Genomic DNA, 26,106 nt, shown 5'->3' with positions numbered 1-26,106 from the left:
TTTGCCAAATACCAGATAAACAGTTTAGTTTATTCTAAAAACAAAAACATAGCTTTTTAATCTCAACCAAACCAAACGCAGCCATTATTTGCATAATAAATTAATAGTGTTCTCCAATGCCTATAGAAATGGTGTTCTAATGCATTTGTCCTTTTAAAAAAACATTATTAGCTAATGAAAGATGTGATGTTTAGATAAAATTTAGAGATCCATTGAAAATGCCCCAATGTGTATTATTGGCTGGAGAACAAAATGCATAGATTACGGATAACCAAACAAAAATTACACGAATACTATATTTCTTGTTAATGATCTGTCACCAAAAATGCCGTCAAAAGAAAATTTTTGGCAGTGACATGACATGGAAGAAAACTTAATTTAGATAACATAATTTTCAACTTAGATAGGGACAACTTAGCAACTTCTTTCTATATCTCTATTGCGCAGCATAAATAAACTATAAACTTAAATCACTTTTGAATTACGAGACTATACATATACACTGGTGGAGTATTGGAATTATTTGACCTTTGTTCCCAAGAAGGCAATCAATTCACACTTAAAGAAAAAAAACTCAAAAAATCTCAACTTAATAAAGTTCTCCGTTTTCAAACAGTTTTGCACAATTCTTCTGAGTTCGTCAGAAATCACCAAACTAGGCCAAATATTATATATGGGTTTCGTATTCAGTTCAAGGAATTGTGCAAGCTTGGTGAGTCATTCACTAATTCAACGTGTTAATAATTTAGCTTATGTAAAGACATGAAATCATTTTAAAAAGGTCAATAAAGGTACATAAATAAATGGCTCATTTCCTCTTTGAATTTGTGTACATTAATTAAGAAAAAAAAAACACCAAGGTGGTCAGCGACCTTTTATCAAAGTACCTTAAATTTAAAAATAAAAATAAAAATAAAAATAAACTCCAAGGTTTATTCCGTACAGTTTTGCAGAGGAAGGGAATATATCTGATTCTTTGCTCCGTCCATTATCCATCTAAATCCAAATTTTTATTTTCTGTTCTTAATTTTAGTTCTTGGATTACCTGACTTTTTTTAGATACAACAGCTCAAATTAAGAAAGCTTCTCATATATTTTTTCTAAGACAATGGCCATTTTCTTAATAATTTTATAAAAAAAAAAAAAAAAAAACCCGGCTTGCGGATCATATCCGTCTATTTCGGAGCGGAATCTATTGGATTGGAATAGATTGGTTTACTACACTTCAGTGTCTATGTAAAGAAGAAGATATGTTAAGTATAGGAAAAACGTATTTTTCACACTGAGTTGATGTCTCACTGATACCTTATTTTCTACTTAATCTGTCCTGACAAAGAATGATACTAAAAGTTAAAATGCAATTAGTGCTTGTTTGGTGCAACCTAAAACGCCTTACATTTGACCTCGTTGAGAGAGACCGCGAGTGTGTATATATATATATATATGTTTAGTATGTATGCGCATTAAGAGTTGTTTATTTGATCCTCTAACATGTTAAGTAAAAATATAATAAAGTTGCGTAGCTTATGATGACATATTAGTTTTGAAGAGGATTGAAATACTTGATATATATATATAACTGGTGGAGTTGGTGTGCAAATTCAACAGAAAGGTGACATTAAGAAAGAAAGTCCAAGTATTTTATTCTAATTACTATGATATATCATATTTTTTTAATTAAGATGAAGCAAAACAAAAGTCATTAAAATATATATGATACGATTGGAGAAGCGAAAGAAAAAAATAGAAGTAGGCCACCCAATCACCAAACCCAAACTACCCCATCTATGCACTACTATGTCTCTCATGATATAAATGCAAAATTTAAATAATTATAAGATATTTTTCGAACTTTTTTTTAACTAATCATAAGACATTCTATGTTCCGAGAATTTTTTATTAAAATACCAACGGTCGATAAACAACCAATATAACCTCCTATTTACCAGTTACTATCGTTATTTTTTTGTTTTATGGTCTCCAATACACCAAACCCACAAAAATATAAGGCATGGTGGATCCGAGGTTTAAGCCACTTAAACAATGGTTTAAGTCCCTAAATTTTTTTGTGAAAAAAACCTAAAAAAAGCTTCACAATTTAAGAAAAAAAGCCTTAATTTTTTTAAAAATAAACTACTATATTTAATTTTTTTATTATATCTTTAAAAAATCCTAATTTTTTTACTCTTGTTTAAGGTCACATAAAAGCTATTAGAGCTTGAGCCGACCCTGCATGTATGTTTGTGGAAGAAAAATGATTTCACTCTCACCTTTACATAGTGTTCTGATCTTGTAAATTTGATGTAAGAAATTTATGTGAGATTGAGTATTTTCACTAATTTATTGGACAATGTGTACTTGATATTTGCGTAAAACTTTTTTTTTCAAGCATCAAAATATTCACTCGTTGCAACCAATGTTCAAAATATCCAATAATTACCAATGTTTAAATACCAAAAGAGTTATGTCAATTGACGTGTTTATTATTTGCATATCATTTAACTTGGAGATATATATTAGATTTTTTTTTTTAAATTGTATTTTGTTTTAAAATATCAATCACTATATCGGGAATGATTTTTGGCACGGCTCACGACTTCTGACGATCCACTCAGAAGTTGACACGTGGCCACCCAAAAGTATTAAACATCCACGTGTCGACTTCTGAGTGGATCGTCAGATGTCGTGAGCCGTGCCGAATAGCATTGCTCATCACTATATTCATCCGTAAGTGATACATTAATAAAATACTATTAATAAAATTGACAATTAGTACTAATATGTTTATAAGATACTAATCGATACATTCATCGTCGTCGTTAATTTATAAGAGCCTTAATCTCAATATTAATACAAAAAATTAGAAAATAACCAACTTAAACGTTGATATTGTTAAATAGTCAATATTTGATAAATATTAGATAAATAGTCATAAATGATGACGTAGCTTAATATGGCAGTGGCTATTTACTTAATTTTTACGTTTGTAAATATATAAAATTAACTATTTACTTAATATTTATCAAACTTTGACTCTTTAACAATTCTCAACGTTTAAATTGACTATTTTGCTAAATTACCCATATTAATATCAATATATGTATCAATATTTTTAATTTTTGGTTCCGGGGGACTCACCGAACTTGTCCTAACTTTTGGAAGATAATGGCATGCGTGTAAATCCACATTGATTTGTGCCTTTATTTATGCTTTTCCACATTTTTTTTTCTCACACATGTTTCCCAATCTCAACTGAATTTCCATTTCACATCTATTTTTTCTTCTTCTTTTTTCCACCTATCTTATGACAATATTTCTGCAACTATTATTTTCATCGTTGAGTCAAATAAAGACTTCAGTGAAAAGTACGTAATTATCCCAATTATTATCAAAACCCCACACATCTCTCACACGGATATCTCCGAAATTAGCTTGTTAAAATAATAATAAAATGCATTAAAAATATATTAGAAAATGTCACGCGACATAAAGGTGCATAACTCTCTAAATTTAAACTTTGATGCTGTGTAATAAAGACTACAAACACACACATAACTTTTCAAAGGTGGGTCTCTATGTATAGATAGAGAGATAAGAACTCTATTCTCTTTACTAATATTAGTCACACTTTGACCAACAGTTCGATCATCTTCCACATCTCTATTTCTGAGTATTTTTGCTTCTAATATTAGTCACGCTTGACCAACTGTTTTCCATAACAATTACAATAATTACACAACTGAATTTGTTGAGCGTTGTGTGAAAGAATGGATCTGCATTAAATGATTTTGTAGATTTGGGCACTATATATGTGTAGCTGTGGATAATATGCCAGCTGTATAGTAGCTTGGGGCTGAAAAGAATAGAAGAAATAAAATATATATCTACAATTTTGTTTTCTATGCGTGTTAGTGATGTGGTATTATTTTGATTTTTTTTCTTCCCTAATTCTGCTGAGTCAAGGAACCAAAGGATATATTGCGTTGGTCCTCTCTTATGAGAACACCATTTTGAGATTTAAAGATCAAGAAAAGGTTTTACTAACTATTCATGAAAATAAAGGAAAATATAGGGGTATTTATGATATTCTCAAGAGACGAAGAAATGTGACAGGTCGGCTGGCGAGGTCAATGACCTTTATATTTTCTTTTTTGGTGTGCAATGAGAACTGGTAACTAAAAAAATAATAATAATAATAAACATGAGAACAAAAAGAGATTACAACACAAAAAACATATTGGGAAAATGACATATATATAATTATATACTTTGTATTTTTAGTAAAATATCGAGTTTAATATTTGATTTTCAAAAGTATCGAGTTCATACACTCTGTTTAATTAAAATGATCAAATTATATTCTGAAATAGACAACAGTGCTACAAATCTTCTTTTTATTGAATCTTTATTGAATTTTCATTGACGTTGACTGTAATATTTATATGCAAATACCAATATTCATTCGCTATATGTAATTTATTTGAAAACTAAAAAATAAACAGAGATCTATCGTGAAAAATACACAAAGAGGCAAATAGATAAAAATCGACAGTAGTCATTAAAATCACATATTCGAATAGATAATTCAGGATTCAAAGTTGTTATTCGAACACGGAATGAAATCATCTATTGTGAAATATGAATTTATTATTTAATTTTAATTTAAGACTATTTTTATTTCAAAATTGAGAATTTAGAAGTTTGGATACTGGTTTGGATTTGATTCATTTTTTCTTATATAAGAATTAATATCAATTAAAGGGAGATTTGTGACACTGTTATCTATTTTAATGTATAATTTCGTCATTTTAATTAAACAGAGAGTATGAACACGATATTTTTGAAAATCAGAAGTTAAACTCGCTATTTCACTAAAATACAGGGTTTCTCAAAGATATTTTGTATTGAAATTCTGAAGAGACAGAGAAAGATTAGTAAGAAACAACAGGTAATTTCAGGATTATTCCAAAGAAGTTCAACTGTTCTTTTCTTTAATAATTCGTACTCCTGATAATTATTATTAGAAAATTAGTTACAATTTGAACTTGTATTATTCAACCCATGCAAAAACCTAACCGCGTTGAACAAAGTAACCAAAAACCAAAAACAAAACAAAAAACAAACAAAGGAACACATTTCATTTTATACCGGAATACAAATCAAAGATACGCAACCACTATATAAACAACACATAACACATGTTGACACACAAATAAACAAAGCTTTGTTTTTTTTTCTTCTTCTTCTTCTTTCTGGGCTGAGCTCTTCATAGACTCAGCCATGGAGCTGAACAAGCTTCGCCTAATCGTTCCCGCCGATTTCGACTGCAACGAATCCGTCAAGAAAGCCGAGAAACCGAGCCGGGCTCATCACGAAAGAGGCTGCGGAGCTCAGATCGTCGACTTCATAAAGTCGTCTCTCTCTGATTTCTGCGGCCAAAGGCGACCGAAGAATCATCATCAGCAGCGACAGCGACAGCGAAGAAAACGCGGCGGCGCTTCGTTCCACGACACGGACGGGACGGGTCTGAGGGAAAAAGAAGTGACGGGTTCGGAGAACGCTCGGATCTTCACGTACTCGGAGCTCTATATCGGCACGAACGGCTTCAGCGAGACCGAGCTCCTCGGCAGCGGCGGATTCGGCCGAGTCTACAAAGCGATCCTCCCGAGCGACGGAACCACCGTGGCCGTGAAATGCGTGGCCGAGGAAGGCGAGAGGTTCGAAAAGTCCTTCGCCGCCGAGCTTCTCGCCGTGGCCCACCTGAGGCACCGGAACCTCGTCCGCCTCCGAGGCTGGTGCGCCGACCAGTCCAACCTCTTGCTCGTCTACGACTACATGCCGAATCGGAGCCTCGATCGCGCGCTCTTCCGTCGCGCCGAGCCTCCCATGGGCTGGCGGCGGAGGAAGAGAATCGTCGAGGGTTTAGCCGCCGCGTTGCACTACCTCCACGACAACCTCGAGACTCAGATCGTCCACCGGGACGTCAAGGCCAGCAATGTCATGCTCGATTCTGGGTACAACGCTCGCCTCGGGGATTTCGGGCTCGCCAGGTGGCTCGAGCACGACCCGGACTCGACGGCCACGATGAGCGAGTCCGAGATGAGCAGCGGAAGCACTACTTTTCGGCTGTCCGAGACGAGCCGGGTCGGAGGGACTATCGGGTACCTTCCGCCGGAAGCTTTCCGGCGGAAGAATAGTAGTGCCACGGCGGCGACGGCGAAGTCCGACGTGTTCAGCTTCGGGATCGTGGCGTTGGAGGTGGCGGCGGGGCGGCGAGCCGTCGAGCTTTCTTGCCCCGACGACGAGATCGTTTTGCTCGACTGGCTCCGAAATCTTTCCGACAACGGGAATGTCCTCCGAGCCGCCGATCCGAGGCTCGTCGGGACGGCGGTCCCGCGGGACGAGATCGAGAGGCTCATCCACGTTGCCTTGCTCTGCACGCTACACTCCCCGGTTTCCCGCCCGACCATGAAATGGGCGGCCGAGGCTCTCTCCGGGAGCCTCTCCGGCGGCCTTCCTCCGCTCCCGTCATTCAAGCCCTACCCGAAATACATCGCCGTCTCCTCCGCCGCGACCACCGCCGCGACTTTCTCGTCGGTGACATCGTCGGGTTACGTCACCGCCGTGGAAGAGACTCTTTACGCCACCGCGGTCGACGATTCCTCCTCCGCCGCCGCCGGATCTTCCCGGATGGGGAGCGTCCGGCGGATCTTTCCGACGGTCCAGACGCCGAGGGAAATCTCCTACGCCGAAATCGAGGAAGCCACGAACGGATTCTCCGACTCGCGGAGAGTCGCCGAGCTCGACTTCGGGTCGGCTTACCGCGGAGTCCTCGCCGGGGGATCCGGACCCGAGGTCCTAATCAAGCGGCTCGGGATGAAGACGTGCCCGGCTCTCCGCGTCCGATTCTCCGCCGAGCTTCAGAACCTCGGCCGGCTCCGGCACCGGAACCTCGTGCAGCTTCGCGGGTGGTGCACCGAGCGCGGCGAGATGCTCGTCGTCTACGACTACTCCCCGAGCCGCATCCTCGCCATAGCGCTCCCGACGCTGAGCTGGCGGGCCCGCTACGAGGTGGCGAAATCCCTCGCCTCGGCGGTCCGGTACCTCCACGAGGAGTGGGAAGAGACGGTGGTCCACCGGAACATAACGTCCTCCGCGGTGGTCCTCGACCCGGGCTCCGATTCCCCGCGGCTCGGCTCGTTCGCGCTCGCCGAGTTTCTCACGCGGAACGCCGCGCACGGCCATCACGTGGCCGAGGACGCCAAGCCCGCGAGGGGGATTTTCGGGTACATGGCGCCGGAGTATCTCGACTCCGGCGAGGCCACGGCGGCGGCGGACGTTTACGGGTTCGGAGTCGTGGTGCTCGAGGTGGTGACGGGGGAGTCGGCGGTGGATTTCCGGCGGCCGGAGGCGCTGCTTCCGGCGAGGGTGCGGGGGTTTCTGGCGCGGAAGCGGTCGGTGGAAGGGCTTGCGGACGCGAGGTTGGAGGGCGAGTGGGACCCGAAGGAGGCGGCAAGGCTGGTGAGGCTCGGGGTCGCTTGCACGGCGTCCGATCCCGGGTCGAGGCCGACCATGTTGGAGATAATCCGAATTCTGGACGGGAACGAAGCGTGGTTCGTCGACAAGGAGAGGAAGAAGGAGAGCGTGGAGCAGTGGAAGCAAGCCAACGCCTCTTCTCTCTCGATCGTCAACCGAGTACAAGCCCTCGGGCTTCAATGAGAAAGGGAAAAAAAAAGAGTGTTTTCATGGTTGCTTTAGATATTTTTACTTTTTTTTTTATTTCCGACCGAATGTCGTGTCACACACCGGAATTTATTGTCGCGATTACTACAGTTACACGCATTTGAAAAATCTAGGCTATAGGAATGTCTTCTTCGGCGTCGATTCCGACCCAGTGGACGAACGCAAATAGGAACTCTCTGAAGCTGACGTGGCCGTTCCGATCCCAATCCATTTCTCCTGTAAAAAAAAAACCATATCATCCTTGAGAATTTTGTAATAAACATCAATGTGTTCTTGTGATTTCTAACATGGTATCAGAGCAATTAAGTGGCAAAGAGAGATTACTGAATCGGGTTCTGGTGATATGGGACGGAGATCGCTCCGAAGCAGCGGAGTCGTTGTTCAGCGCGTCGACCATATCTTTCTTGTTGAGCTTCCCATCGCCGTTCTTGTCAAGGAACAAGAACACTTGGATTATAGTGTCGAATGTGGCTTTGAGCTCCGGCGGACCCATCTTCGCCGCCTGAGACGGAGCGAGCATCAAAAAGCAAAATGAGAAACAGAACACGGAATGAAACCAGATTTTTTTAGTTTTTTTTTTTATATAAAAAAAAAGAGCAACAGACGTTGTGGGGCTGAGAATGCTGGTCGTTGAGGAGATGGATGAGGCAGAGAAGAACGATGAACTCGTTGAACTGAATTCCCTCGATGCCATCGATATCGCACGAGCTGAAGAGATCCTCGATCTCGTCCTCCGTGAGACAGAGCTGAAGCTGTTGCAGGCTGTTCCTCAGCTCGTCCAGATCGATCGTCCCGTTCGAATCTTCGTCTGCAACAGCAACAAAAAGACATAAAAACTCGGAAATGCTGTCGAAGAAACTCAAATGGATGTATTTGAAGCCTAGAAATTCTGAGAGGGAAAAAGCTAGAATCTTTTTTCTTGCTTGGATTGAGGAAAAAGAGAGAAAATTAACGAAAAATTCGAGTTTAAAAAGCGTATAACTAAAGCTGTCATTTCAATTTACTAAAAATCCAAACAAAGCTTCAAACACGGTGACTCAAAATTTGTCTAACTTCCAAAGATTTGGTTGTTTAGGTTTTTTTTTTACCGTAATGATCAAACACGCTTCTGATCTTTTTGAGCTCGGTTTTGAAGCGAGGGAACCTCAAAATTATGCTGTCGATGGACTTGATGTTGTTGGCGAGCCCTTGCGAGCCTTTCTTCTTCACTTCGATTAGTTTCCTCTCGAGCTTCGTGTCGAGTTTCTTGTACTTTGTCGCAGACCCACAAACGCAGAACATTTCTCCCACTCTGTTCGACAGCGATTTCAGAGACGCCGCCGAGCCTTTTATTCAAAATCAAAGCCACGTCTCAAAGATTGAAAATTGTTTCCTATTACACAAAATGCTAAAACCTAATGCCCAAATAAAAGTTTTTCAATTTCTTTAAACTAGTTCTTGTTAGGCCATTAAAAGCCTTTTGAGGTTTGAACCCATATAACTCCAGAAATGTCTCAGCTGTTATTCAAGGGCTTATACAATCAAAATGTATTACAATTTACCAAAACAAAAAAATTGAAAGACGAACACACAGATACAAGAAGTCATGGATTCACTTAAAACCCTAGTTCGAATTAACAATCTTTTTTGTATATACGTATAAAAAAAAGGAGAGAGCAGAGATTAGACTCACCGGTGAAGGACTTCATGGTGAAACTAGCTCTTTTATTTTTTCTTGTGGATATGAGAGAAGGCCATGGAAAGACTAGAGAGAACTTGGGAAGGAAAGAAAGAGAGAGAGAGAACTAAGATGCCAAAGTGGAGATGCCAATATAGCTTTTGACGCAAAGTGTATATTCCAATTAAAAATATTAATAAAGAAATACATGATTAACGGCACAATAAGATCCTGCACTCGGGACTAATTTTGCTTGCACCACACTTTACCAGCACTGAGCACTAAAATTCCATTAATGCATAAATAGTACACCATCACGTGGCATAAATCTTCCTAAATATTTTGTTCCCCGTTATAGTTGATTTAAAAAGAACCCAAATTTGCGGATGTGGAACATTTATATCAGTTTGAGACCAAATCAAAACTAGCATTCATAAAATTTTCCAGTATTTGGTGTCACGTTAATATCATTATTTTACATGGAGACTTGATTTTTAAAAATTGAAGAGTCATAGGCTCGGGATTTAGATCCCATGATGGTAGTTTTGTAAATCTAATTTCGGTAAACAATAATTCATAATAAGAAAAAGTTCTACCTAAAAGAGAGATTAAGTTATTTCGTTGGAGATTATTTTTCTCATTAACTTAATCTATCTTAAATAGATTAAGGTTTACAATCTAATAGACCGATCCCGAAAACCATACATAAAGTTATATAATAAGACCCTAATTATTCACTTATTTAATATAAAATTCGTAACGATAAACTGGAGTGATTGTGAGAGTCCGAGAAAGATAATACATCACCATGATTTTTTTTAATGATATATAAAGAGAGAAAGGAAAGATGGTTTAGTGTATTTTTCACATTGCAATCCTGTTTGTCTCTCATATGTGTTCTAAAACACTTTGTATAGGATTCTACCAACTACATCCAAACAAATTCATAGGCTAAATCATCAACTGATTTCATATCATAACTTCTTTTACTTCTTTCTTTTTACTCCGTGGAATAGTAGATTAACTCGCCAATTAACTTACTTAATGGTCCATTTAGAGCAGCTGATTGCCCGATGTGTCCCTTCTGCGGAACTTAACCGGAAATCAAAATAGTTTTGGGACATTTCAGGCAAAGTGAAGGTACGATTGTCACGGCAAATATTAGCGGTCAACCGAAATCTTGAACTTCAGATCGCCGAAGCCACTGCGATCATATGAGGGGTCTGATTAGCGCTGAAAGTCATCATCCAATCACTGTCACCAGAGAATGTAAAATGCTTAACACTTCAATGAGGTTGTAACTTGGTCTGGACCAGTTTTCTTCTGTTCAATACAACGCTCATCCCAGTTTAGAAAAGAAAAAAAAAATCGAAAATCGAAACAGATCAGCGATTACAAAAAGGGTGTAATTGAGTGGTGAATAGGAAAAATTACTCATTTCTTCTATGATAAATAATACTAATTATTATAATTAAAAAAAGTCACTTTGAAAATCAAACACCCAATTCCTGTAATACTTTCTCACATAATCGATTTTACTTGCTAAATACGATCGTCAATACTTTTGTTACCGTGGTACTACTCAACAATCTTTGTAGTAGAACAATACCTTTAGTAACTAGCAATATTGCAATTTAATATTGCATGCATTTACGTAGATACAGTCCCCCACTTGTAATATATTTCTCTAAAATATTATATATATTCAAGCATAAAATATTTAATCTCTAATTTAGTGTTTTTTTTTTTTTGCACAAGAAATCCTTCCTAATATTGGAATATTTTGTGTCCGAAAACTCAGGCACCCTTTTTCCTATTTTTTAAACACAAAGTTGGTAGGAAACGGACCTAATCGAATCAAGGAAAAATATGACTAAACTGAATTCATATTCAACTCATTAAGTTTCTTTCAACAAAAAATTTACCTTTCTTTTTTCTTACTACTAAGAAAATGCAAAGTAGAATAAAAGCTCAAACTAGCCCATTTTAAAAGAAGAGGTAAAAAAGAGATGAGGACAAAGAGAAAGAATTAAATAACCAACCTTGTTATTTTACTGCCTTGACTAGTTGGTTTATGTTCCATCAAACTTTCATCATCCATTTATACACCAAACTGAAACTCATAAACTAAATAGATAAAATATAAGAATTAGACAAACCTGATAGATGCATTTGAAGCCCTGATTGATGCTTGTATTCCAATCTCTCGTATATTTTTTTTTACTCAAAGGAGTAAGTACACACGCTCAAAAGTCAACCGATCCGTTTAAAAATCATCATCACAATATCTTCTTTCAACCAGAGTGAAAAATTACCAATATCATCCTGAAATTATTGACTTGGTGTTTGATAAATTGGAGGATAAATGAGTTCATGATTTTGAGTTATATACCGAGAAGAATAAAACAATATCACATGTCCTCAATTCTGCAACAATGAGACAGCATAACCATTATTAGCGGGGATGAAGGTATTATGACCCTGCAGATTAGCAATCCTGTCTCGTCGGAGTGAATATGGGTCCACGCCAGCCTTGTGAGACGCAATAACGCCGATCGCTTCCCAATAATTAGAAACTTTAATCTGCATGGAATGTTAAATTGATTAATCAAATGTGTATTCTAATTTATGTACGCTACGATGAAATTTTCAAATCCTGGAACTCATGACCTCAAAAAACTATATACAAGGATAGTACTGAGATGAAATCGAAAACTAATTTTAACTCTTTAAAACGCACTTTCTATAAGATTTCATTACTTAATTGCTTGCAAAAACCAACTAAAAATAGCCTCTACAGACAAAAATATGTTCAAATCTAAAATTTGATGAACAAAATTACAACGTAAAATTCAGTAGGGAAATAATTGAAATTAAAATGATTTAAAAAATATCTTTTATATGTATTTAGAAAGATCAATTTCTATTTTTTTTTTTTATTAATAACAAAATATACATATAATAAATACTAAAAAAGGGGAAATATCAACTATATTATGTAAGCAAAGATAAAAAAGGTGAACTGTAGGGCATATTGACTGAATCAAGACCTCTCAGTCTCTGACTCATTTTCAAGTTGCAAAACACTGCTAGCTTTTTAGACAGACAAAAAAACGAAAAAAAAAAAACGAAAAGGGTGTTCCGGCAAGAGGTGATTGGTCCATGATCAGCAATATAACAAAAATTTAGCGATATAAGCCACATAAACATAAACGTTTGCGTTTTAGCCAACGTTTTGTAAATTTTTCGTAAATAGCAAAAAACTATTGTAAATATTTCGTAAATAGTTATATTTATTATATATTTACTCCGCATTTTTTATTATTTTGATAGCATAAATAGATTTACGTGGCTATATACAAAAAATTAACGAAACGTTGGCTATTTCAAAATTTATAACGTTTCATATGGTTAGATAGTCACTGGACCCTCATTATAATTCGACAGTTAAACTCTTCTTCGAGATGGTTGAGCATGGAGATATATAGAATATGAAGAGTACATTCATACCGCTTCAATCCCAAGCTTATCGGGTGTATCGTCGAGAACCGTTTCGTTTTCCTCCACCACAATAATCAACGGCTGCAATGAAAATGACCAGTTAATGATACTGTTAGAAAACAAAATCTACATACTGATAAAAAAAAAAATGTAATTTCTTACCTTTTTTTTACTTCCGCTTCGTGCAAAAGCAAGAGTACCTTCTCCACCACAAGCGTCTACCGGTAGAATGACACTATCGACGTCACTACCCAAAATACAACCCGATTTCGATGACGAAGATCTCATGTCGACGTACTGAGGCGCGTTACTTAGCCCAGCAAGCACGCACGGTAAGAATGTGTACCCTAACTGTTTAAAAAAAAATGAGGCGAGAGAGTTGAACAAACCGGGTACGAATAAACACTCATTATTATATATTATTGCGTTCAAAGATCACCGACCTCTTCGGCGGCCGATTTCGGGGAAAGAGAGCGGCATAGAGGAGGAGGTGATAGAGCGGGCGCGTGTGCACATGGGATTCGGAACTCTTTCACCACAAGATGGCTTATAACTGCCTCCACTCCCGCCAAAATATCAACTCCCTTAAACCAAGAAAAAAAAAAAACTAAAGTGGCTCGAGAATTATCTCGATGATCAATGATGGACTTAACAAGGTTCATAATGTCGTGCATTACTCGTTTTGTTGTCCAATAAAACCCTATGTTACTTAAGCGAGCGCTGGTGTGTATAAGCATATTTATTTAGTCGAAATCAGGTCAATGTTTTTCGATTATGTAAAGAGTTGCTCGACATACCAAGCCTTGTCGATAATCGTCCGTTTCTTGGAGATCCTCATCAGGAAAACGACAGACAACTGCCACGGCATCGACTTGTGATCGAGCCACCATGTCCGCCACGGCTCTCAGTAACGAATCGGGCCTTTTGATCCGCCCGCTCGATTTCCCGCTCATCGGGTCCGCCCACATTTCCACCTGCATTACCATTCCAAGATTCGGTTTTTTTTTTTTGGTTGATTTGTAACAAAACAAACAGTACTGACTGAGCTCGAAGAACCGACTCAGCTCACCTGTAATGGAGAATCGGTGACGACGTAATCCAGGACGGGCAAGCCGAGGGAAGCCCTAGTGGCATCGGCCACTTGCAGATGGCGAATCAGAAGCTCGTCCTCTATTCCGGCATCGAAAACCAGTCCAACCTGATTGAGGAAACAATTCAACCCTTAAACAAACACAGCTATGAAGTAAAAATGTATAAAAAGAAAAAGAAAAATCACAACACTGACCCGATTTTGATGAACAGGTTGAAGAGCCCACAAGCCTTCGGCGAATCGATCCAGAGCATAACCTTCGACGTACAGCGCGTTCGGAATCGGCCAATACAGCATCGCGGCGTTCAAAACCTGCGCGGTTTCCGATTCTCCGGTGAAAACGTGACCCTAACCCTAGGTGCAGCGAGAAATTGTAGAGACAGAGAGAGGGAAAATCACGTTTGGGTGGGAAATAAGGCAATCAACGACGGAGGAGATGGCGCGAGCCACCGGAAGGGCGTCGCCGGCGAAGCCGCCGATGGAAGCTCCGACGCCGGTGGGGACTATCATCACGCTCGTGTAGTCTCTCCTAAACCGAGCGTTCAAACAGAGGTTTGCGCTGGTATTGCGAATCGACGGCCTGCATTTCTGGATGACCGGATTGCTTACCAGGACTGGACGGCTGAGATTGACCGCCATTTTCCCCGCCAGAGCTTTGGCTCTGAGTCTATCCGAGTGAAGTAGGAGGAGAACGCAAAACGACAAGTCGTTACTAGTGTAGCATCAAGTCTCGCGCTTCTTTTTTTTTTTTTTTTTCATTTTTAAACAATGTCTCAATTTTTTTTTTTTAATTCTTTTTTACCATTTTTAAAATTTTCCCTTTTTATTTTACCTTAAAATTTTACAAATTAACCCTCCTGAAATTTTTCTTACACTTTAGCCCCACCTAATTTACATTTCTGGCTCCGTCCACGAAACAACTTTTTCAGAAAGTCACACCAAATATTTGAAGATTCACCACTAGGTCGGACCAAGCAAGATACTTAGCCACACGCTTTTGAAACCGTGGTCACCTCCCTCGCGTTGGCTCATGTGTCATCCACAAACATCAAGGTGGAAAATACAGCACTTCCCGAACTAGAATGGAATTTTCAGTGATCCATCTTCTTAGGAAAAACATTAATTGATAGGGCGATAATTATTCTAAAGAATAACCTCTGAACTCACCCCGTGATAATTCGAATGATCACCTTGAATCTAAAGTTAGAAAGATTAATCGAACGGAATTTATTAGAAAAATTTGCTCCATCGGTCTTTGAGATAAGGACCACATGTGCGAAGCTAAGACCCAGATCAAGCTTTCAAGTCGCAACAAAAACCTTGGATGCACTTAATGAGAGACATTTTCATAACCTCTCAATATTTCTTGTAAGCTAAATCTTGCAACTCATTTGGTCCCGGAGTTTTAAAGTCATGTTTGGTAAAGGGCTTCCTTACTGTCGAGGGGGCAGTAGGTAATTTTATGATGCCTAACCCAAGTCGAACCATCCGTAGTAGGGGATCAAGATTGTTCTAACCCCCGACGTGGGGGTGATTTAGCCAATGCGGTGAGGCCCTTCCCGGAGTGTTAAAGTCATGCATCTCTCACACATTTTCTTGATGCACTCTGTTGTAGGAATAGACTCCAACTCCACATTGTTACCATCCACAAAACTCAAAGAAATTAACCCCTTGAGATCATTCAAGGACTTTGGATGGATGGATTTGAAAAGGTTCACTCCTCCAAATACGACCTAATCCGAATCCCGTACTCTATCCACGACTCATTCTCCGCCTTTTAAGCACCAATAATTTTTTTTTACAACCACTGTGGTCGTGCAAAAGAAACTAATATAGGCATCTCTTTCACGTAGCCAAGCTTTCCTTAATTTTTGTTACCACACTCTCTCGACCTTATCATGCCCCTCCAAAATCTTGGTACTAAGCTCTACTTCCCGCGAGAGATTCTCATCTTAATTCATCGCTTTTTTTTTACCATGATGAATTCCACTTCGCACTTCTTAACATGATTTTGAACTCATCTCTAATGCCTTGATTGTCATTCCTTAAGTTGCATCTTGAAAGGATAGATACTCAAAATGCATAGATAATCAAAATGCTTGATATTCTCTCTTGAAAGGAGGTCCATAGACTCTGAAAAGTTCATAATCTCTATATCTCTCGTATATCCTTGAGCGATAGCCAAAATAAAATTTCTAGACATCTTCCAAATATCCATCACTACATCTCTCTTCCACCAAAGATATATGTCACTGATTGAACCCATTTTCCAAGTTTGTCTCCATAAAAATAGTTTTATTTTGTATAAGAAGGAGTATTACGATCAATAGAGAGTGTTTGGGAGAATTGGATCTCTACTCAATTAGAGAGAGATTGAAGAATTCTCATTAAACGTGAATCTGTACAGTATCTGATATATATACATCGAGTAACAGACGTAACGGTCCAAGCCTATGATGGCTCGACACATGTGTTGTACAAAGAATAAAGAATGATCTATCACTAATCTAAAACGACCACGTTTTATCTATCTAATACGCCCCCTCAAGGTGGACGATACATATTGTAAAAGGACATCTTGCCCATGAGAAAACGCAGGCTGAGCGCGGGAAGTGGCTTCGTGAACAAGTCAGCAATTTGTTGACGAGATCTAACCGGAAGAAGTTTCAACGCGCCTCGTTGGAGGTGATGTCTGACAAAATGGCAGTCAACCTCGATGTGCTTCGTGCGCTCGTGGAATGCTGGATGGGAAGCAATGTGAATAGCCGCCCTATTGTCACAAAACAGAACCGCTCTAGAAGATTGCGTGATGCCGAAGTCAACCAGGAGCTGTTGCAGCCAAAGGATTTCACTCTTCGCAGCAGCAATAGCACGATACTCGGACTCAGCTGACGATCTTGAGACTGCTGTTTGCTTCTTAGATTTTCAGGAAATGAGAGAATCTCCCAGAAAGACACAGAAGCCAGTGACAGATCGCCGCGAGTCGGAGCAGGTAGCCCAGTCCGCGTCAGAGAAGGCTTTGAGTTGCATGGCTGAAGACGAAGGATACAGAAGACCCAAGCCTGGTTGAGACTTGATATAGCGCAGTAAATGATGAGCAGCTCGCAGGTGGGGCTCGCGAGGAGCAGAGATGAACTGGCTGAGCGTGTAAACACTGAACGCAATGTCACTGCGTGTGATGGTCAGGTAAAGAAGTTTCCCGACCAACGTCCTGTAGTGACCAGGATCACTGAGTAGTGCCCCATCAGAATTTTTCAGGGTGACCCTGGCTGCCATAGGAGTGTGAACCGGTCGCGCTGACAAGAAATCAAAATCCTCAAGCAACTGCAGAGCGTATTGGCGCTGCGAAACCACAATACCTTCAGAAGATGGAGCAATCTCCAAACCAAGGAAGTATTTCAGATCACCAAGGTCTTTGAGCTTGAATTGGGAACTGAGGGCCAACTTAACTGACTGAATGGCTGTCATGCAGGGACCAGAGAGGATAATGTCATCCACATAAAGAAGCACGGCCACAAACTGAGAGCCAGTGCCACGTGTGAATAGCGAATGATCAGCCTGTGACTGCACAAACCCAAGCTCACAAACAGCAGTGGTGAACTTAATGTTCCATTGCCGAGAGGCCTGTTTCAAGCCATAAATGGACTTGTGAAGCTTACAAACTGGTTTTCCATTGAACTTGGATCGCTCGGCATGAGTCAAATACCCGGGAGGCAAATCCATGTAAACCTCTTCAAACAAATCTCCATTAAGAAACGCATTATTGACATCTAGTTGGACGAGATGCCACTGTTGTGTGGCGGCAATGGCAAGTAGCAGCTTAACACTAACCAGCTTAGCCACAGGAGAGAACGTCTCCACATAGTCAATCCCTTCAAGTTGACTGTATCCCTTGGCCACTAAACGAGCCTTGTGCCGAGTCAATTGGCCATCCGCGCCAAACTTGTTTTTGAAGAGCCAGCGACAACCAATCGCAGACTTATGAGCTGGTAATTCAACCACAGACCAGGTGTGATTCTGAAGCATGGCATCTATTTCCTCAGCCATTGCAAGCCGCCAATGCTCATGGCGAGCAGCCTGATGATAAAACTGAGGTTCTGAATGAATAGATACAACCAAGGAAAATGTCCTGTATGCATGGGACAAATGAGTGTAGCCAAGCACAGAATCCAAGCCATGTGGGGTAGGAGAAACTGTCGTGGAATGAGCATCCACGTCAGCTAAGTAGCAGTGGTAATCTCTCAAGCGTAATGGCGCAGAGACATGACGTGTGGAGCATCTGAATGTCGGAGCAGTGACAGTGGGAGAAACGATCTGTGTCTCATCAACAACAGGTTCAAGTATCTCGGTTGATGAAGCAGCTGGGACAGAATCACTAGCCGCTGAAGGTGCCGGAGTATATTCAATAAAGTCAGGAGCAGGGACAGGGTCGAGTGGCTCAACACAGCCTCTCAATGGCTCGTCATAGACTGCAACCTGAACTGGTTGTGGTGAAGGGAGTGCTAAATCCGCAAAAGGATCAACAGGATCATCAAGATTCATCATGGTGGCAAATGGAAAAACTTGCTCGTGAAACACCACATCTCGAGAAATAAAAAACTCCTGCTTGTCTAGATCAAACAAACGATATCCTTTGATTCCGGCGGGTATCCGATGAAAGCACACCGGCGAGCACGTGGGTCAAACTTCGTCCTTCCAGCCTTTAGCGTAGAAGCATATGCCAGGCAACCAAAAACCCTGAGCATGGAGTAATCCACTGACTGCTGAAACAAGCATTCAAACGGTGACTTGCCACCCAAGACATGTGACGGGGTGCGATTGATGAGGAACGTTGCAGTCAAGACACACGCTGACCAGAACGTGATTGGCACACGGGATTGGAAGTACAATGCTCTAGCTACACTGAGAAGATGTTGATGTTTCCTTTCGACCACAAAATTCTGTTGAGGCGTTTCGACACACGAAAACTGATGCATTATTCCCTGCTTGGAAAAGAAATCAGCGAATACCAGTTCCCTGGCATTATCGGACCTGAACTGCTTAATTACTTTGCCAAACTGGGTGAGAATTAAAGCACAAAATCTGGGAATTAAAGCATGCACATCCGACTTCGATCTCATCAGAAAAACCCAACAGAATCGAGAGCAATCATCAACCAGTGTGAGAAAAAATCGATAGCCAGAATAGTCTTGGATATGATAAGGACCCCATACATCACAGTGGACTAAATCAAAAGTGTTCTCAGACTGTCTATTAGAAGATACAAACAGCAATCGTCTTTGCTTGGCCAACGGACAAACATTACAAGGGCAAGAAATTCAAAATCTTCTTCAATGGCTCCAGTTTCTTGAAGGATAGATGTCCCAACCTGTCATGCCAAATCTGAGAAGATGTTTGATTCACTTGCACGTCTGAGCACTTCGGTCCTTCAATGATGTAGAGATCGTTTCGTTTATCACCCTTGCCAATCGTTGTCCTTCGCCGAGTATCCTGAATCACGAAACCATTGTCTGTAAAAGTGACCTTCACACCACTCTTTTCTGTGATGGCACTCACTGATAGTAAATTGAACTTGAATCCAGGGACATACAAGACATCCCTCAAGATCAATTCATCACTGATAGCCACATCACCAAACAGACTCACAGTAATCACTGTGTGATTCGGCAGTGTCACAGTAGCTCCAGAAATGGGCTTAAGGTTCTTGAACTGAGAGCTACGAGCACATATGTGCTTTGAAGCTCCAGAATCTAGAAGCCACACTGTATGAACATTCGAAGTAAAACTGCAAGAATTAGCATAGTAACAAGCACCTGAGACATATGTGGTGGCTATGTTGGCGTCGGAGTTGGAGCTTGAGGCGGTGAGAGTACTCATATGAGTAGAGAGCATGGTCATCAACTGGTTGCACTGATCAAAGAGCTGAGAGGTTGTCATCTGGTTGTGCTCATCTGACTTCGGAGGCTGCTCTTTGGCTTCAGTGCAGTTAGCTTGTGCCTTAGGCTTCTTGTGCCCCGGCGGATATCCATGAAGTTTGTAGCACTTGTCAATGGTGTGTCCTGGAATTTTGCAGTGTGCACATACAGGCTTGTCCTTGTCCTTCCTGAATGTCTTCTTCTGCACGTCATCCTTCACCGCCATCGCCATGGTGCTGGTTTGCTCCACTGTTCCGTGCTCATTTCCAACACTTCTTTGCTTTTCTTCTTGCGTAATTAAGGCAAACACCGTGTTGATAGGTGGAATTGGATCCATCAACAGAACCTGACTCCTCACGCTCATAACATACTCATTCTGGAAGAAGTCGTTGAGCTTCTTTACTCCTCCACATTTGCACGTTCCACATGTGCAATTTGGCTGGAAATTGTTCAGCTCCTCCCAGATCGTCTTCAATCTGGTGAAGTACATACCAACAGACCTCTGATCTTGAGTCAGATTAGTCAACTCGCGCTTCAGTTGGAAAATCTTTGGGCCATTCGATTGCTGGAACCTCTCATTTAGATCTGTCCAGATCTCAGCTGCTGATTCGCCAAACAGAATGCTCGAGGAAATTTCTTTCGAAACTGAGTTCATCAGCCACGAAATGACAATGTGGTTGTTGCGTCGCCATGCGTTCAACAGTTGAGGATCAGATCCATCAGGTTTCACAATGGATCTATCAACGAATCCTAACTTGTTCTTCACTGACAATGCAATCAACATCTTCTCAATGTAGCTAGAGCATTGTACTTCCAATCCCGTGTGCCAATCAAGTTCTGGTCAGCGTGTGTCTTGACTGCAACGTTCCTCATCAATCGCACCCCGTCACATGTCTTGGGTGGCAAGTCACCGTTTGAATGCTTGTTTCAGTAGTCAGTGGATTACTCCATGCTCAGGGTTTTTGGTTGCCTGGCATATGCTTCTACGCTAAAGGCTGGAAGGACGAAGTTTGACCCACGTGCTCGCCGGTGTGCTTTCATCTAATAAGGAGTTCATTAATTTTTATTTTAGTGGTCTGTTATGAGTTGATGATAATTCTTATTTTATATGTTTATGTAAACATCATATAATTTTTAAATTTTTATCATTTAACACAGACTTGTTAAATTTTATGTAGTTCACACATACAAACTTAAATAGATTATAATCGGGTTATCTAGTGAACACAAAGAAAAAATTCGACGCGGTTATAAAAAAGGCCCAAACAGATAATGGAAGGAGAAACAAACTTATATCTTATAGTCCAAGGATATAGATTTTTTTTTTTAACAAATCTCTTGAAGGAAAAGTGTCGAATGAATCTTTTGATGATACAATTAGAATGATATTGTGACCTCATGGTCTGCTTATAAAATAATTAGACCGTTATCAAACTTGCCGTGTTCATGAAGATCATCAAATGGCAATATGTGATTGACGTAAAGTTTGACCATTATGTTGATAACTTAAATAATATTCAACCTTTGAATCTACCTTAGTTATTTTATATGCAAATCTGCAATATATATGTAACAAGTAGTGCATAGAGCAGTTATATTAACCTAATATAAACACGAAGTATTGTCATATATATCACAAATTGTCCACAAGTATATGTACTATTGTATCTTTCTATAATTTGAATTCTCAGTTGCCAAATAAACAAGCCACGTTTATACTTCTTAAATGAAACAATCACACCTAACCTAACCATAGGAATACGAATAATTTAGGAACATAATAATATTTATTTGGGTTACGAATCTGTTAGATCTTCCAAATTGATGAACTCACACAAATGGCTAAAGCATGTAGTTTCTTGACAAGTAAGGCTTTTCTGAGCTTACCATTTCGGACTAGAATACTTATTTAATATTCATATGTATATCTTTAGTACTAATATATGGAATTAATAATCGTCACCATTTTGAAGATATGTATCAAATATGTGACAATACCTAGTGTGTGGGGTCATTGCTATACCTTATTATAGTGCCTACATATTTGGCAGCCATTTGTGTGTGTGTGTGTGTGTGTGTGTGTGTGTGTGTGTGAGAGAGAGAGAGAGAGAGAGAGAGAGAGAGAGAGAGCTACACGAAGCTTATCTCCGAATCCAATTCCATTATTGATTCAATCAACTAATGTTTTTATATATTTTGTATGAATAAAAACAGATTAAAAAAAACTCTAGGATGAAAAGATCTAGCTATTGTGGTTATTAAGTAGTAGTAAAATTTAGATTATTTTAAGGAAAGTAGAACAATTGGAAAATTGATCTCTAAAATAATTGGGTGAAAATTATAACGGTCCCCACAATCGTGACCATAAGACAAAAATCACTCAAAGAAGGAACTTTGCATTATTTTAGTACATAATTCATCAAATGTGCATGAACCATATACTGATTTTATGACAATTCGAATTCCATATATACACCTTTGGAATCCCTCCCTATGACATAGTCAATATATAGCTAATTCATTGAGTATATTCAATCATAGATGGTTTGTCGATTAAAGAAAAGAAGAAAAAAAAAAGATAAAGAAGGTTTTTTCCTCAAGTCTATTACTGAAGCCTAGATGTAGTGAAAATAAATGGTGTTACATTCTCTTAAATTAATGGCTTTTTTCAACATGGTTTTAACTTTACAAGATTGTGGTAAATTTGTATTTAGTCTTTTTTTTTTTTTTAAAACTCTAGCATCACTAGACATCAACCTTTGAAAATTTGACACCCATGATCTTTTTTCCTTCATCAACTTATTTTACTGAATATTCAAGTTATTTATTGCAAATAAACAGACAATTTTATTCTAAGAAAATTAATGTCACGTACGTCACACGCCCGTAAAATTTACGAGACACACTTAAAAAAAAAGACATAATAATATGAGTGTCGTTTTTATGAAATTAGAAAGAACAAAAAAAAAAAAATACATAAAACAAATTAATAGAAGGATAAGAGAATAATCATATTTACTATAGTGGAAGAAGCTTCTATCCAATAAAATCTCTAATTTGTCTTTTAAACTACAACTATTCTCCATGTTCTGAGTCTTTGGCATCACTAACTTTTTATTTTCCTTCGTACAATATAATCCCTAAATTGTTGAATCTTGAAACATTGATTTGATGGATTAACCAATTACAGCCGCAAAAAACTTAAGTGGAGGCCAATAATTCACTATGTGTGTGTAAAACTAAAAAAATCATTATTAAATTTCCCCGCTAATAAATTGTTACTTTTCCCTTAATTACTGGAAAGAAGACCATAAGATATATTACGTGCCTTTACTTTTGCATCAATTATTGATGCATGTTTATTGTCCTTGTCATTTACTTGTTGAATTTATTTTATTTTATATCCCCTATTGATGGCTTTTTGTATGTATTTCGTTGGGACCAGATTTGAGTATTTGTTTCTACTTAAAATAACTTAAACGTCCAAGTAGGCAATGAAAATGAGCCGATAACTTTAGCAAAGCGTAAAAATTAATAAATGAATCTTCTTAGTAGTTTTTAAATTTTAAAAAAAAAAAAAAAAATTCAGTGATCACTCATGCGCAAAATCATACAAAAATTGTATTAGAAGTAACATAAAAATAAATAAATGATGATAAAAAAAAAAACCGGTATAAGCTTGTCTTCTCTGGATAACTCAAGATAATTGTTAAAATTATTTGAGAAAACTATTACCTTTATTATTATTTTATAGAAAAATAGCGTTAATTTCCATTTATTTTATGATGGTAGATTTTATACCCCTTGCATTTTTTTTCCTAGCAATATCTCATATATATATATATATATATATATATATATATATATATATATATATATATATATATATTTACATGTAATTTAGCTCTAAAAGGAGTATAGTTCTGAAAGCAAACTAGAAATAGGCTACAAAAGTCTACTGCTCAAATTGTAGGTCATCCACATCCTTATCCTTTTAAAAATCATAAGGGAAATCAAAAGTTCAACAATTTAATTAGTGAAATTCTGGCTTAAGCTCAAAAGATAACATAAATATTCATATAATCCTCTCAAAAGTACCATATATTATACACGCACACACATATATATACCACAAGTACAAGTAAGTAATAATTAAGTAAGCATATATACTAAGTGTATATTATTTATATAACTAATTAATCACATGATGGAACAAGCGTTGGGGTTGTCGTCGCTGAACATATGAGCTAGTTTCTCGTCAGTGGCATTAGGGTCGGGACGGGCTTGAATGACGTTCTTGACATAACCAGACGGAGCTTTCTTGTCGTAAGCTTGAGAAACGTACGGATATGCGACCAAGTTGTAAGGCACGTACGGCCACATCTCTGCCTTCTTTCCCGTGCTCTTCACCTTCTTCAGAACTTTCGCCGGCTCCACAAACCCCGTCACTGTCACCTTGCTCTGCTTCCTGTTCACATCCACCGTTCTTGCTCCTGAAATTAATCACGCATTATGAAAATCGCGCATATGGATAAGTATTGTAAAATATTTGTGTTGGACAATTTTTTTTTTTAAATTTCAAATTAATTATTCCATAGTAAGTCATTAAATGTTGATTGAATAGTCAAATTTGATGTTATGCTTCTTTTTTCTAAAAAATTAATTTTCAAATGAGTAAAATACGTACTTTGATGTCCTAAAAGAAAATTTAAAATAGTAAATATGTATAGGAATAATGGCAGATTGAGAAAGTTATTCATTTATTGTGATTTGTGACATATTAATTGCTTTAATATATATATATATATATATATATATATATATATATGTATATATAATATATAATATATAATATATTATGCATGGTACTGCTGTGCAGTTCAATAACAATGGTAATTTTGTTGTAGTTACTACATCAAACCTAAAGTTGTTTGTTTTGATTTTAGCGTGCGCAGCTTTATTCGGTTATTATTATTATTATTGTTATTAAAAAAGAAAGCGTGAAAAGGTATACAAGACAGAAGTTTCATAGGAAATTTGATGTCGTGCGGGTAAAGTGCTAAGTAATCTCACATATGGATGAAAATAATAACTTGAATTGTATACAAAACAAAAAGAACATTTTTTATGCATTAAATTCATACATAAAACCAAAGTCAGTCAATTTGCTTCTGACATATATTTATTATGAAACCATTTTCCCTGCCCTGATGGCCGGGAAACTCCCTTCTACTTTGACTTCAATTCCATAACTGATTCAAATATATTCATTTGAATATTTTCATTATCTTCAATAACTACGAAACTCCTTTAACGGCCTCTTCGTCTTTCTTAAATATGATTTAATAAATTCAAGTATTAAAATGACCGTGAAACTAGTAGTCTCACACCTGTATTTATTTGTAGTGTGTGTATATATATATATATATATATATATATATATATATGTGTGTATTTGAGTAACCATATATGATATATATATATATATACATATAAAATAAATATTTATATATATGATGATCAGTCTGAGAAAAGAACCTTTCATGGAGGTAACAGCATGTCGAACTCTCCTTTCACAGCCATCGCAGTCCATTTTTACCTTTATTTCGACGGTCTGCGAGTCCAAAACAAGACATAATTTATGTACAAATTAAATAAGAGTGAGTACTTGAACAGAAAATGAAAAAAGTATAGAAATAAAAACATACCTGCATTGCTTTCTTCTTTTTCCTGGGCCTATCGATCGTCAAGTAATCTGAAAGTCTGTCCAAAACTCCCATATTTTCACGCTTTAGTTTTGTTATGAGATATCAAAGCTAAGAGAACTGGTTTGTAATTTGTATGTGAGAGAGAGAGAGAGAGAGAGAGAGAGAGCAAATTAATGTGATTTGGCGTTTGAGGCCCAATATTTATATGAGAAGAACGGTTGAAGTAATATGAAAGATTTGACAAAGAAAATAAGAGAAAAGAGAGAGAGAAAAAGAAAAACTTGGTGAATAAGTTTTTCATTAAATATAATATTCTAGCTTATTAGACATTGACTCGTGTCCTTAAAAATTAAATAATGCTACACACTTTCAAATCTACACACGTATATATTTCCTAGAGAAAATAAATAAAAATCAAGCCGGACACAATTGGCCACAAAATGGAATCATCTTAAATTCTGGCCCCGGATGACAAATTATTTTAAAAAAACT

At 38.4% G+C, this 26,106-nt stretch overlaps 4 protein-coding genes across 4 annotated transcripts; 1 reads left to right on the top strand and 3 right to left on the bottom strand.

Moving 5' to 3' along the window:
* Positions 1-5,114: 5,114 nt before the first annotated feature.
* Positions 5,115-9,585, bottom strand: LOC149393927 (Calcium-binding EF-hand family protein). The gene is made up of 5 exons (XM_089616814.1): positions 9,416-9,585; positions 8,832-9,068; positions 8,349-8,551; positions 8,068-8,245; positions 5,115-7,959 (listed from the first exon to the last, which is right to left on the bottom strand). The coding sequence occupies exons 1-5, from the start codon at positions 9,429-9,431 to the stop codon at positions 7,853-7,855; spliced, it is 741 nt and encodes a 246-aa protein (XP_089472940.1). The 5' UTR covers positions 9,432-9,585; the 3' UTR covers positions 5,115-7,852.
* AP4.3A (protein kinase family protein) lies at positions 5,281-8,022 on the top strand. The gene has a single exon (XM_089616813.1). It carries the CDS (start codon positions 5,281-5,283, stop codon positions 7,717-7,719), a length of 2,439 nt encoding a protein of 812 aa, XP_089472939.1. The 3' UTR covers positions 7,720-8,022.
* Positions 9,586-11,665: 2,080 nt separating the features above from the next.
* LOC149393926 (uncharacterized) lies at positions 11,666-14,713 on the bottom strand. The gene is made up of 8 exons (XM_089616339.1): positions 14,391-14,713; positions 14,187-14,303; positions 13,971-14,099; positions 13,699-13,875; positions 13,345-13,485; positions 13,064-13,252; positions 12,911-12,982; positions 11,666-11,983 (listed from the first exon to the last, which is right to left on the bottom strand). The coding sequence occupies exons 1-8, from the start codon at positions 14,628-14,630 to the stop codon at positions 11,822-11,824; spliced, it is 1,227 nt and encodes a 408-aa protein (XP_089472465.1). The 5' UTR covers positions 14,631-14,713; the 3' UTR covers positions 11,666-11,821.
* A 9,221-nt stretch (positions 14,714-23,934) lies between these two features.
* LOC149393925 (heavy metal-associated isoprenylated plant protein 22-like) lies at positions 23,935-25,792 on the bottom strand. The gene is made up of 3 exons (XM_089617645.1): positions 25,615-25,792; positions 25,445-25,520; positions 23,935-24,399 (listed from the first exon to the last, which is right to left on the bottom strand). Exons 1-3 carry the CDS (start codon positions 25,684-25,686, stop codon positions 24,107-24,109), a joined length of 441 nt encoding a protein of 146 aa, XP_089473771.1. The 5' UTR covers positions 25,687-25,792; the 3' UTR covers positions 23,935-24,106.
* Between the last annotated feature and the right edge of the window lie 314 nt (positions 25,793-26,106).

The sequence above is a fragment of the Urtica dioica genome, chromosome 6 (genome assembly GCF_054948205.1).
Source record: "Urtica dioica subsp. dioica isolate 48M chromosome 6, U.dioica_male_clone48M_v1_H2, whole genome shotgun sequence".
NCBI classification, from domain to species: domain Eukaryota; kingdom Viridiplantae; phylum Streptophyta; class Magnoliopsida; order Rosales; family Urticaceae; genus Urtica; species Urtica dioica.
The sequence above is the reverse complement of the archived record's forward strand: the minus strand, read 5'-3'. Positions and strand labels throughout refer to the sequence as shown.

What these genes read in the sequence shown, in the direction of transcription:
- LOC149393927 (XM_089616814.1), bottom strand. An exon ending in AGCATTCTCAGCCCCACAAC is followed by an intron (nt 8,246 to 8,348) that starts GTCTGTTGCTCT and finishes GCTCCGTCTCAG; the next exon opens with GCGGCGAAGATGGGTCCGCC. An exon ending in TATCACCAGAACCCGATTCA is followed by an intron (nt 7,960 to 8,067) that starts GTAATCTCTCTT and finishes TTTTTTTTACAG; the next exon opens with GAGAAATGGATTGGGATCGG.
- LOC149393925 (XM_089617645.1), bottom strand. Translation starts at nt 25,686, where the DNA reads ATGGGAGTTTTGGACAGACTTTCAGATTACTTGACGATCGATAGGCCC. An exon ending in AAAAGAAGAAAGCAATGCAG is followed by an intron (nt 25,521 to 25,614) that starts GTATGTTTTTAT and finishes TTGGACTCGCAG; the next exon opens with ACCGTCGAAATAAAGGTAAA. An exon ending in TGCTGTTACCTCCATGAAAG is followed by an intron (nt 24,400 to 25,444) that starts GTTCTTTTCTCA and finishes GATTAATTTCAG; the next exon opens with GAGCAAGAACGGTGGATGTG.
- LOC149393926 (XM_089616339.1), bottom strand. Translation starts at nt 14,630, where the DNA reads ATGGCGGTCAATCTCAGCCGTCCAGTCCTGGTAAGCAATCCGGTCATC. An exon ending in AACCTGTTCATCAAAATCGG is followed by an intron (nt 14,100 to 14,186) that starts GTCAGTGTTGTG and finishes TTCCTCAATCAG; the next exon opens with GTTGGACTGGTTTTCGATGC. An exon ending in ACGATTATCGACAAGGCTTG is followed by an intron (nt 13,486 to 13,698) that starts GTATGTCGAGCA and finishes TCTTGGTTTAAG; the next exon opens with GGAGTTGATATTTTGGCGGG.
- AP4.3A (XM_089616813.1), top strand. Translation starts at nt 5,281, where the DNA reads ATGGAGCTGAACAAGCTTCGCCTAATCGTTCCCGCCGATTTCGACTGC.